The following is a 12,802-nucleotide window of genomic DNA, read 5'->3' on the forward strand; positions in this document are numbered from 1 at the left end:
CGGGATGTATTATTTCTTTACCTTTAATCATAAATTTCTAATTCAATCTTGAAAGAGAATTCTATTGAAAGTGTCGTCCTAAATAAGCGGCTCAACCTAAATTTAATTGGGGTTTCGATTTGGACTCGAATAATTTTGGATGTCATTTTCAAGAATCTATAATTTCATCGTGTTTTTGTAGTGTTTATGGCGATTTTGATATCATAATTAGATTATTAATTGGGTGGCGTTTAGTTAGTAATGAGTGAATAGTGGGTTGATTTATAAATTATATTAATAAATTAAATTATAATCAATAGTTGAACGCCAAGTATTTTAAAAATTATTTAAAGAGTTTAATTTTAAAACAATTAAATAAGTGGTCAATTTTGAACCCAAAGGTAGATGACAAGGGTTTTTTGGAGCCAATAGGTAGATGAGAAGGGCATTTTGGAGCCAGGATGGAAAATAATTTTTTACCATTTTTAATACTTCAAAGATATTTTAGGCCCTTTTCCGTTATCAAAAAGCGTAACATATCAAATATTTTTAGACGGTAGAATATGGTGATTGCGACATTGATTTGAATTTATTTTATAGCACAAGCAGTAGCCTCTATCTAATTTTAGGCAAAAAATTAAATCAACTATAGATTTATTTAATTAGTCCATATATAATTTATGAATGGTTCATTGAAGAGTATAAATAGTACATTAGGATAATAAATTCTTTTATTTTATAAATATAATTAGAACATTTGAGTTTGAAATTTTGCTCGAAGAAAATTAATTTTATAATGTAAAATCATTAGAAGATCGACGTAGATTGTGATTGAATAGCATAAAATTCTTTGTTATATTAAAAGTGTTCGCAGTACAATATACAAATTTAAATTAATCGAGCTCACATATAAATACCTAACATTAAATTTTAAAAAAGAAAACAAATTAGACAACTTACACATAATTCATAATGTTAATAACAAACTAATAGGAATCTCAATAGAGAATTCGATTCGCCGAAAAATAATAAACTAATAATACAATGCAATAAATATTTTCAACTAATTTATAACTGTTAAAATTATAAATCAACAATCATTTTTTAATTTCTTTTTATATATATATTGCTCTAAGAAGGAATTAAAAAAAGAACTAAAAAAGGTGTCAGATTTTGTCAGCAAACCTCAGTAAGAAGCAATCTATAGAAAGAGCCGTTGAAGTATACACTTGACTCTTTTTTTTTCTGATATTTAAATGTCTGATCAAATTAAATTTGTGTAATATTGGAATTGGTAAGACAGTTTTTTTCGATAGAATGCTTTCATTCGAGAAAATTTGAGTTTGAAATTTTTAATTAAAAATAAAATTCAAATAATGTTTGATTTGAGGGGATAATAGTGTTTTTCTAAAAAAAAATAAAGAATCGCAGCATTATACTTACTATACAATTTTCTATATTAAAACTTTACATATCGATGTGTAGTTGGTAGATTCATAATTTTTATTAAGGGGGTTCGAGAAAAAAGAAAATAATAATTTTAATCCCTAAATGACTAAGTCAACCTCTAATATTATATTCAGGAGGTTACCTTAAATATACAACGTAATTTTTTGTCGAAAGAGTTCGGATAAAGCCACTCGACATACTCTAGATCCGCCCCCTTCAGACTATGTATAACTAATATAAAGTTAGATAATACTTATGCAAGAGTTTAATAAGAAAAAAACTAAAAATAATAATTATTGATTATGTTACTTGAACGCTTTAAAATTATTATCTCACTCCTAGCAAATTCCTTAAAAATACTATCTCTATTCCTAATAAAAGGATACATTTGCGTGTACATTCCATTTTTTTTTTATAAACTTGATCACTTGAAAACCCGCTTGTATCAAGATTTATTGAAAAGTCTCACTTTAAAGGTAAAGTATTATTGCCTATAAAAAACGACTTTATTCTTAAAGCTCAAATCCATAAAACAAATTGCCTATTTACTATTTAGTGTGTGCCCCACACCTGCTTTAAATTTAATTTTTTTGGTAACTTTAATCTTATGACAGTGACAAAGCCCATTTCTTGAAGTTGGACCATTGGGTGACAAAAAGTCACATGATGGCTTTGGCATATTTACACATGTGATGAAACTACTCATCCATTGCTCTTATTTTGGTGACATTCAATTTTTAAGTCAAGAATTGCCAAATTTCAATCATGGAACAATTGAAGTATTGCATTTCTTCACGTATTGTTCAAAATGTCCATATTATTATCTAATAAAAGCCATTAAAAGTTAGGAGAATAATATTCCAATGGAAACACTTAAAGATACAAAAAGGAAATTTTCAATTAGGACAAATTAGTCTAGGGCTTCTAGGAAAAGGCTAAAAAAATTGAAACTTCCCTTGTTATGTGATTTTGAATTTATTGTATTAACAAATATCGAATATTGAATATCAAAGTGGATAGAAATATTTTAAAAAAAAATTAAAAATTTAGACATATTAAATAACGTCAACCAACTAAATTATCATTAGCATTTTAAAAAAAAATTACACGATAAGGCACACATGTGCTATGCATTTAATATAAATAGCTATAATTTATAGTTTAATTATTTATAGTATTGTATGAACGAGGAAGAGATACTCTATTAATACAATGATACAATATTGTATCAACCGTATTTTGAAATAGTATACAGCACATGATCAATACAAATTTATAACAAGGACAAAATACAATTTAAAATATTGATACTGATCTATAGCTAGTTGTAGTTACACTCAAATACATCAATGCACAAGTTGTATTCATTGATATAATACAATTGTATTTGTGATACAATCTGATACAACAAATACAACATATATTCATCCTTTCTTTCGCCTCTCTGTTATCCAATCTCTCTCTCTCACACACACTTCTAGCATGTAGCTATAAATCGTAATTAAGAAACTATAACTATAAACCTCTAATTAAGCCCAAACTATAGTCAATTTTAGAAGTTCGTTATATTTTTACCCACAAACATTTCCATGGGCTTATTATTGTAAATGGACCTACAAAATGACATAATGGATGTCTCTTTAGATCCAATTTTAAAGGCCCAATTAATTGACCCGAAAAACGCAAAAAATAGAAGAACACACTTATTTTGAACACCTGAAAAAGAGCTTCAACAATTCAAGAACACAAGCTAAAAACAAGATTTTTTTTTCTCTGTAGTGGTTTTCAATGCAACGTTTCAATGAATTCTTCCTAAATTATCAAACCCCACTTGCTAGATTTGTCACTTCTCGCCATTCTTGCAGCAAATTGTTCATTGGAGGTCTGTAGTGATACTATGATTCTGTTTCTTTACTTGTATATCATAATTGGCGTATAGTTTTTTTGGGGTTTCTCGCCCGGTGTTTGGTGTCTGTATTGGGGTTCCACTAATTCTGCGAGTTCATAGCAGGTTGAACCCGAGAGCTCTGGTTAAGAATGAAGGGTTATATAGTATGGGCATTAGTTTCAGTGAAAAAATTTGGTTAAATGTTTAGTTTTGTATTCCTTATATTCAGCTTGGATGTTATGTATTACCTTTTCTTGAAAAATTTCAAATTTTTAATCATATTGGCATATTAATTGAACAGTTCTAGTTGGGGCTCTGACTGTATGAATTGCCTATATTGATTTAGCTCTATTTGGGTATGTTTCTTTCCAAAAATGATAAATTGTTGTCTAGGATTCTGTTTTAGAGGTTCTTGGAAGATTAAGACTGCTAAGTAAAGTTGGAGCCCGCTTGTTTAGCTGAATTTAAGTAGCTTTTATCCACTAGGTGGGAGCTGAGTTTTTGTACAAGCAGTTACGTGTTTAGATTGAAATGTTGTTATGTGCTCAGATAGAAGTGTTGTTACGTGTTTAGATAGTCATATTACACTTAAGGGATAAAATAGTATTTCCAGAAAAGATTCTTTTGAATACTTGGATGAGCTATACTTCAGCAGTATATCTAATAAGGCAGCAATGTGGAATGTAAAATGAGAGTTGATATCGATAATTACCTCTGCTTTTTGTCGAGTTAGAGTTTGAAGCACCGTGATAGTGTATCTCGTCAATGCAGAGATTTTCCTGTCCTTTGCTAAATATTTTAGCTTAGATGAGTCCTTTTAACTACTCTGATGCACGTGAAGCTAAAGACTGCCTCTCGTGTCTCTCTGTGCTTAGTTGATTTCTTCCTGGATGTTGATGTAATAGTTGCGTTCTTGAAAATCTCTGGTCTTCTCATATTAATGATTTCTCACTCTCACTTTACTCATGGTGTAAAAGTTGTGTTTTTAACCAATCCAGAAATCATCTGTTGTTGATTCAGTTTCGAGATGTGGAAATAATGAGGTCCATTCCTCTGCCTTTTTCCACTTAAATACCAGACTTGGTTAAACAATCAGGTTACAATATCTGTTAAAACAAAATATGTTTCTTTCAGGGCTTTGTTATGATACGAATGAACCTGTGCTTAAACAAGCTTTTGAGCAACATGGTGAAACAATTGAAGGTAACGTGTGGATGACAACACTTCTCTTTGTTCTTGTGACATCTTTTAGATGAAAGTATATGCTTATCCACTTACAGTGAAAGTCATATGTGATCATAAAAGTGGAAAATCCAAAGGATATGGGTTTGTGAAGTTCACTTCAGAAACTGCAGCTAGCAAGGCCTTGAAGGAAATGGATGGTCAAGTAAGTGTACAAGTTGTATAAACGCTACCTATATTCTTATATATGTCTAGCAGTTTTTGTTTCCTGGACTATCATGTTGTTTTGTTGCAGTTTCTGTTTTGTTACTATCTACTGGTTTTGTTATTATCTGTTGTTTCTTGTACATCCGCTACTTCTTTTTCTGGACTCCTTTGGACTGTCGTTCTTGTTGTTGTCTTACAGCTTTTGTTTTTTATGTTCATTAGTTATTGGATGGAAGAAATATTCGCATCAGTTTTGCCCACAAAGGATGACGTTGAGAGGTTTCAACTCTTTATCTTTTCTTGTAAGTTTCTAGATTCTCCACGCGTTGTCATGTCTTATTGCTTATTCCCACACTAGTGTTGATCTTTGAGTTTGATATATGCTCTCTTATGCCTCTTCATTGCAATATTGATTACCTCCAGCTAAGAATTCTTAAATGACTCGACAATTGGTAAGGTTTCATCTTCTGACTTTGGTGTGTGCAAGAACTAGTGATTTTCAGCCATGAAAGATGTATTGAAGATTGTCTTGATTCGGGAATTTAGTCGAGGGAGAAACATACCAAAAAGGTCTTATACCATGATTCATTGACTCTGCTCGCGTGTACAGCAAGCTGGCATGACGTTCTGGTGATAGTTAGCTAGTCGTCTAACAGGTCTGGATCAAACTTTAATTGGTCCATTTTCTTTTTCCCTTCTACCTATAGGTGATTTCCCGTTGCCTGTAATAGCGAGGATCGTTGTTCAATTTTTACAGCTGTTAGAAGGAATAGAAGGAAATTTTTAATTGCAATAGCTTTGAACTTTTTGAGGGAGGAAACTCCAGTAAGTTGAACAAGGAATTGAGTTTTGCACTTGCATTATGCTATTAGCATGGATGATATAGGTTTTCATAAAAACTTGTACATACTTTCTATACCCAAGTTTGTTTTAGTACAACAACAACTAGGTCACAGTCTCAAATAAGTTAAAGTTAACTATACAAATCCTCACCGCTTGTGTGAGCTTACTCACATTCCCGGTCCCAAATCAGATAAAAAGAAGAAGGTTGTGGTAGGATTGAACTAACATAGAACCAGCCAATTAATAATGAACCAACACAATACTAAACAGCTTGGTTTTATAAGGAAATCTTTTAACTGTTCAAAGAAAGTACAACAACAACTACATACCCAGTGTAATTCCACAAGTGAGCTCTAGGAAGGGTAGAGTGTATGTAGACCTTACCCTACCTTGGGAAATAGAGAAACTGTTAACGATAGACCCTCAATTCAAGGGAAAGATAGTCCAAAAGTACAAGAAGTAGCAGATAGTAAAAACAACAACAAATAGTAATAGGGTAGTAACTACAATAAAATAATATGATAGTCGAAGTATAAGAAATAACAAATAAATAACATAAATCGGAGGACACAAAACTAAATGAGCAATACTACAACTACTAGTATGGACATAAAACAAGACAATCCGCTCCCACCTTACATGCATATTGACTAATTCCACGGGGCAACTGCTACCTCCCACCAACAAAGCTGCCAGATAACTCTGTGATCTATCGATACTTGACATGATTGCTAATGTTACGACGAATTTAAGACCCAATGATCCAAGACAAATATCAAAACTGTCTCATAATGAACCTTTCGATGAACATAAGAGTCTATGAACCAAGTCTTTTGTCATAAAACAGTCTAATGCAGGTCATCTAGATCATCCAACTGAGCATACACAAAAAACTGAGAAATGTAAACAACATCATTAAGAGAGAAGTACAAACAATAATCTCACTGATAAGTGATAGCCATAAAAAGTTTCAGATACTGAACTTTTTAATATCAAAGAAATACATTTCTGGTGAAAAGCTACTCTTATCTTGTGATGTGCGATTAAAGAGTCCAAAACCATTCGAGAAGCACCTCCTTTTTCTGTGGAACGCCTTACAGCTTCTCCCAATTCTTCTGCTCTTTTCCTAATTGCATCACCGTCTTCAAATGCCATCAACTTCCTCACGACATTCTCAATAGTGGATGCACTTACTAGCTCCTCAAGTTTCTCCCACTCCCTCACAAACAGGCCTATTTTCAATATTTCCATCACCAAGAAACTATTTCCCGGTTGATCAGAGTGCATAGGCCAAGCAGCTATAGGCACCCCCATAGTAATGCTCTCTATGCAAGAATTCCATCCGCAATGACTCATGAACCCACCTGTGGACGAATGAGGCAAGATTTCGGGTTGTGGCGGCCATTCTCTTACCAGTAACCCAACCCCTTTTACTCTTGCCTCAAATCCTTCAGGAAACACATGTTTTCTAGCTTCCCCAGTAAAGATATCTACTCTATCGGCTTCTCTCAACACCCATATGAACTTCTGTTTGCTTTGTTCTAATCCAATCACGAGCTCCATGACCTCTCCATCGGAAAATGTAGTTGATGTTCCAAATGATATATAAAGAACTGATCTCGGAGGTTGTTTTTCTAGCCATTCCAAACATATATTGTTCCTATTCGAGATATGATTGAGTTTAGTTGGCAGAATTGGATTGATTGCCCATTGTTGTTTACTTTCTACTTGTGCCAGCAAATCAAGAAACCCATGTTCAATTATTTTACTTGTATTATGGATATCACCTGTTCTAATATCCATATATGGACTCTGAAGAGCTATAAAGTTCTTGACTTCATCAGGCATCGCTCCTTCAAGGGACGGTAGCTTTTTAAGCAATTTTTCTCCAAGTTGGACAAACATTCCACTAAATAAGTATGAAGAACAGTACAAAGTGAAAGCTGAAATGCAATTAAATCTATAGGATTCAGCATTGAGCAAGGAAGAAACATCCTGAACACTATATGACATAAAAAAGTCATGAACAACAATGAGTCGTCTTGATTTTGAGGAGATATCACGTAAAAAGGAAGTACTGGGCTCGCGAAGAAGCAAAGTTACATCCCATAATGGCTAATTTTGCTCAAGGCATTAAAGTCAGGTGGAGGTAAGGCTAATTCAGGAGTCGGAATGTCATGGAACCGAGCTTGTTGGTTATGTGTGGCTGAGACAACATAATAGACAGGAAGATCATATGTTGAGGAGAGTAAACAGGCTAGTTGAAGAAGCTGATTGAGATGGCCTTGAATTGGAAAAGGAACCATGACTATAACTACCTCACGATCCATAAAAAAGCCGTTACCTTTGTCCAAGTTATAGAAAATTCAATCCAACTCACTACTGCTTTTGAGTTACTTGAATCATGTGTGAGCGTGCGAGTGTGTACGTAAATATGTAAGTAGAGGATAGAATAGCAAGTTTAAACCTTTGAAGATGAGAGGAGGGTAGGCTTCATTAAACACATTTGGATTATTGAATCTGGTTATTTACCTTTCAACTTTTTATAAGACATAAGGACCACAAAGTCATGCGATGAAAGAAAAGTGTGTGGTCAGAAGTATCGTATCAGAGTTTTGGAGTCATGCATGAATTATTGAATCTTGGTTATGTACCTAGTTTTTTCTCATAAAATGCTGTTCACATTCCTCAATTGTTTGCATTTGTTAAATTTTGTTGTTTCTTTATAACCTTAAACATGGTACTGTTTATGATGAAAGATTTTGTTAGTAGATCCTGTTCACATTCCCCAGTTGTTTGCAATGGACTCGCGAAGAAGCATGCAAGCATTCCAGATCACCAGGATTTTGCCTGAGGTAAAATCAGGACTACTTGGGAGGTCATTAAAGTGAATCTTGTCAATATTCAAAGGATTTAAGACATTGGCTTGAGCCTAGCTTGACGATTGTAAGTCCTTTGGAGTTTGAACAGGGCTCGAGCCAACGCCTTAAATGACCTTTAGCTTGAAGGTTGAACAATCACTACAACTACTTCATGACCTTTTTTCAAATTGCCACTGATCAGTTCATTCATTTATTCGTTATTTTCGTTTTTTCTTAAATATCGTATTTGTGTGATGAAATTCACTTAATATGTATATATACTTTATTTAGAACCTAATAAATCGTCTTTACTAAAAAGTCAGAACTCCTTATCTCAAAATTTTGAAGTTGATTCTTAGCTGACTTAGTAGAATGGGCTGTTGTAGACTGTAAGTGGAGACAATGTACATAGGACAAGTTGGAGATCATGTTGAGGATGTCCTTTTCTTGAATAGGTAAAAACATGAATTTGGTCATAAAATATATAGTCCATGAATCTATTTAACTAGTCCAACATAGTTGCTCTCATATGAACTAATTAATTTATACAAAATCCATTTGCATAATCAATCATTGATATAAAATAATTATCCAAAACCTGTTAAACTTCTTATCCAACAACTTATGGGACCAAAATGTTACTTCTCTGAGTTTGATGACACATGGAAAGATCTTGACTGTTGATTTTAGATGATTTCACGTTATATAAATGACCGTGCAAAATTACACAATCAGATCATCTAAAAGATACTAACTACACGTAAGCGCCTTGATATTAGTTATTTTGAGACATGCACTACTAAATATATATAAATTAAGGCCCTTGTGGCACAATGACAACGATTGAATGAAGATGGTGCATACATTGATCTTATGTTGCTTGAACTTTGCAAAAATATCGTCATACTTATGTCAGATTCTTATGCACTAATTTTTAGAAGATCTAACATGTTTTCAGTTGACATTTTTGAAGAATTCAAACAACAGCTGATTGATCAAGGATCGATCAAATTTTCCTTGTTATGTGAGAAATGAATGAATCCAACTCCATATTCTTAATGCCACTTTCTGCTACTGATTTCTTAAGAGCTCCACTCAAATCCATTGCTCTGTTCCTCATTTCTTCTCCTTCTTTAGACACCATTAATTTTTCAACTGCTGCTTGCACCATGCCACGTGTCACCACCTCGTGCCTACGTGTCCACTCCTTAACGACTAAGCCAACTTTTAAAATCTTCGTGACCAATACGGTGTTTCGGGGTTGATCCGAATGCATTGGCCACGCGGCTATTGGCACCCCCATGGAAATGCTCTCCATGCATGAATTCCATCCACAATGACTCATAAAACCACCAACAGAAGAATGTGCCAAGATTTCCAACTGAGGCGCCCAATCTCTCAACACAATCCCCTTATCTTTGACTCTCTCCTCGAACCCTTTTGGCAATTCAATCTTTCTTGATTGGTGGTCCTTTGCGAAAACATTCCCTTTATCCGCGTCCCTCAGCACCCAAACAAACTTCACCTTGCTCTCCTCCAATCCAATTGCAATCTCCTTGATTTGTTTGTCAGAAAATGAGGTCGTGGTCCCAAATGAGACGAACACAACCGAGTTAGGCTCGTGTTCATCGAGCCATATTAGAGATTTATGTTGCTTGTGACAACTTTTGGTTCCATATTGTTGTACTAAAACAGGATTGAATGGTCCAAGGGCCCATTGCATCTTGTTATTACTTATTTGTTCCTTTGACAACAAATCAAGAAAAGGACCTTCTATAACTCTACATGTGTTGTAAATCCTGCCTGAATTGAACTTCATATAATCATGTTGTAATTTAATGAATTTCTCAAATTCAGGACTAAAACAATCTTCAAGTGATGGAACATCTTTTAGCAAATTTGCATCAATATCAAAAGGCCTTCCCATATTCTCCCATATGAACAAGAACAATGTGAATGCTGAGACACTATGGAAAGCATAAGCCTCAGCATTAGGCAAATAGACAAAATCTTGAACTACATATCCCATTAATGAGTCATGGATGATGACAATCCTCTTTGCTTTAGACGAGAGGACGCTTAGGAGTTTGGATAAAGGCTTACGTAGATGAGAAGATGACTCGAAAGAGGGTTGGAGATGGCTTGGGAATTTGATCGTGGAATTCGGGTTGGGAGGAGGGGAGTTGAAGAATGGTGTGGAGAGTTCATGAAAATGGATGTTGTTGTTGTTGATGAATGAATATGGATCATGAACTCTTGTTTTTGCTTGATTAGTGTGTGTCATGGTTGTAACATAATGGACTTGTATGTTGTGTGACGCGATGAGTTTACATAGTTGAAGAAGTTGATTTAGATGGCCTTGTGCTGGAAAAGGGACAACAACTACTATGATTTCTTGATTGGAGGCCATTAGACTATATGAAATGTTTTATTTCAAAACTGTAGTTAGTGTGAGCTTTACATTTATATATATAGCAAGTTCTTCTTTTTTTTTTTCTTTTTTAGGTTCAAGTTTTGGCTAGCCACTTGTCCCAACTCACCCATCCGTCAGGGGATATCCGATAAAATTGGAATGATACAGAGAAAATTATATGACCCCAGAGCAAAGATAATACACATTGATAAATAGTCCCAACTCATCATCTCCTTTTGTTGTGTATTTGGGAGACTAGGGTCTCTGATTATTCTATTTTATGTGGTACTGTTTCTTTACTTTGTCAATTAAAGAAAATGATGTTGTTTTATATGTGGTGACAATATAACTTTTAAAACTTTTATTTTACCCTTGCTGACATGCTTTTGTAGCCATTTAGATAAATGACATAATACATATATTGGACCCTAAATTTGGTTTCAGATTTTAACTTTGACTTCCAACTGCACAAACAAACATTTTAACTATCCAATTTTTAAATAAATAAACACATGAGTCTTACATGGCAAAATACACGTAGTACACCACATAAGACAAAAAATGACATGTAGGATGACATATAGGACATGTATGTCTATTTGTTCAAGTTTATACAAGTTTAAGTGTCTACTTGTGCACACCCAAAGTTGAAGGACATAAATATAATTTGAAACCATGTTAAAGGACATATTTATGTATTATGCCTAGATAAATCATGATCAAATGTCGTAACATAAGTTGATATTTAACTGATTTTCAATTTTTTCGTTTTTAAGTTAATCATCTCGTACTTAAAACTAAGTAGCCTGACTAATTAAAAATTATGTCATGTAAGATCCATTTTAGATAGAATAGTTGCCTACTACGTATTTCCATTTTCTAAGACATGAACTGAAATTTCTAATAAAGGACAAACAGTAATAAAGGACAAACAGATTGGCCAAGAATTTACGATATTTATTAACTTGACATAAACATCGAATGCGAGATATTTATTTTAATCCATAGCGAGACGATATTGGAACAGAGATAAAACAAATGTGTTAGTTTTATGCAATAAACTATTACATTAAATTACGCCATGTGATTTGACAGCTGTAATTGATGAATAAAATATTAGCAAGTCTAGAATTATGATGCAAAGATTTCAATGTAGGACATGTTATTAATTAGTTTGTCACATGCTTCAATCTTATCTATTTGTGCTATTAATGCTATTATCTTCGTCTCATATTATAAGTCATTTTAAAAAAAAAAAAATTGGATTATAATATATGTCATTTTATAAAATTTATGTATAAAATATCATATCTTACTTATTATACTCTTATTAATTAATTAATTAATTTTAAAAATATATTTACTTTGACTAATCTTGATAATCAACAACTAATTAGATGAGGGAATCAAAGTAAAATTACCTTATTTTTTAATGCATGTGCAAATGAAATATGTGACTTATAATATGGACGAAGAGAGTATTTGATATGAACTGGATTTTAGAAATGTTAGTTTGACAATGAGTTTAGTATATTAATTAGAGGTTTGAATTTGAAGCCTCAATTTTGAGAAAATTCATATTTATATTTGACATAATACATAAATATGCCCTTTAACTTGATTTCAAATTACATTTATGCCCTTCAACTTTGAGTATGCCAATGTAGACACTTAAACTTGCATAAAGTTGAACAAATAGACACACATGTCCTGACATCCTACATGTCATTTTTTGTCTTACGTGGTATTCTACATGTATCGTGCCACGTAAGACTCATGTGTCTACTTGTTCAAGTTTATACAAGTTTAAGTGTCTGCTTGTGCATACCCAAAGTTGAAGGACATAAATATGAAATAAGACTAAATTAGAGGGCATATTTATGTTTATGCTTTTATATTTATATGTAATGTATATTTTAGTGTGTATATATATATATATATATATATATATATATATATATATATATATTTTAAAAAAAA

The 12,802-nt window shown here is 32.9% G+C and overlaps 2 protein-coding genes, 1 non-coding gene and 1 pseudogene across 9 annotated transcripts; 2 read left to right on the top strand and 2 right to left on the bottom strand.

The window, feature by feature from the left end:
* Positions 1–3,099: 3,099 nt before the first annotated feature.
* LOC107015768 (glycine-rich RNA-binding protein 4, mitochondrial) lies at positions 3,100–8,730 on the top strand. 6 transcript variants are annotated; one of them, XM_015216172.2, is made up of 5 exons: positions 3,100–3,310; positions 4,451–4,519; positions 4,597–4,703; positions 4,928–4,984; positions 8,321–8,730. In XM_015216172.2, the coding sequence occupies exons 1-4, from the start codon at positions 3,217–3,219 to the stop codon at positions 4,973–4,975; spliced, it is 318 nt and encodes a 105-aa protein (XP_015071658.1). In that variant the 5' UTR covers positions 3,100–3,216; the 3' UTR covers positions 4,976–4,984; positions 8,321–8,730. The 6 variants fall into 6 exon arrangements, 5 of the variants coding, with proteins under 5 accessions (XP_015071658.1, XP_015071655.1, XP_015071657.1 ...); XM_015216169.2 differs by lacking the exon at positions 8,321–8,730 and adding an exon at positions 5,129–5,547 and having other exon boundaries at positions 3,104–3,310; positions 4,928–5,007; XM_015216171.2 differs by lacking the exon at positions 8,321–8,730 and adding an exon at positions 5,199–5,547 and having other exon boundaries at positions 3,104–3,310; positions 4,928–5,007.
* Positions 6,443–8,033, bottom strand: LOC107015767 (annotated as a pseudogene). Its single transcript, XR_001456376.2, has one exon. The product of XR_001456376.2 is annotated as a zeatin O-xylosyltransferase-like (transcript).
* Positions 8,731–9,184: 454 nt separating the features above from the next.
* On the bottom strand, positions 9,185–10,989 carry LOC107016343 (zeatin O-glucosyltransferase-like). The gene has a single exon (XM_015216834.2). It carries the CDS (start codon positions 10,817–10,819, stop codon positions 9,416–9,418), a length of 1,404 nt encoding a protein of 467 aa, XP_015072320.1. The 5' UTR covers positions 10,820–10,989; the 3' UTR covers positions 9,185–9,415.
* LOC114077028 lies at positions 10,952–11,053 on the top strand. The gene has a single exon (XR_003578123.1). It is a non-coding gene; the product is annotated as a U6 spliceosomal RNA (small nuclear RNA).
* Positions 11,054–12,802: the final 1,749 nt, after the last annotated feature.

This window comes from Solanum pennellii, chromosome 4 (genome assembly GCF_001406875.1).
Source record: "Solanum pennellii chromosome 4, SPENNV200".
NCBI classification, from domain to species: domain Eukaryota; kingdom Viridiplantae; phylum Streptophyta; class Magnoliopsida; order Solanales; family Solanaceae; genus Solanum; species Solanum pennellii.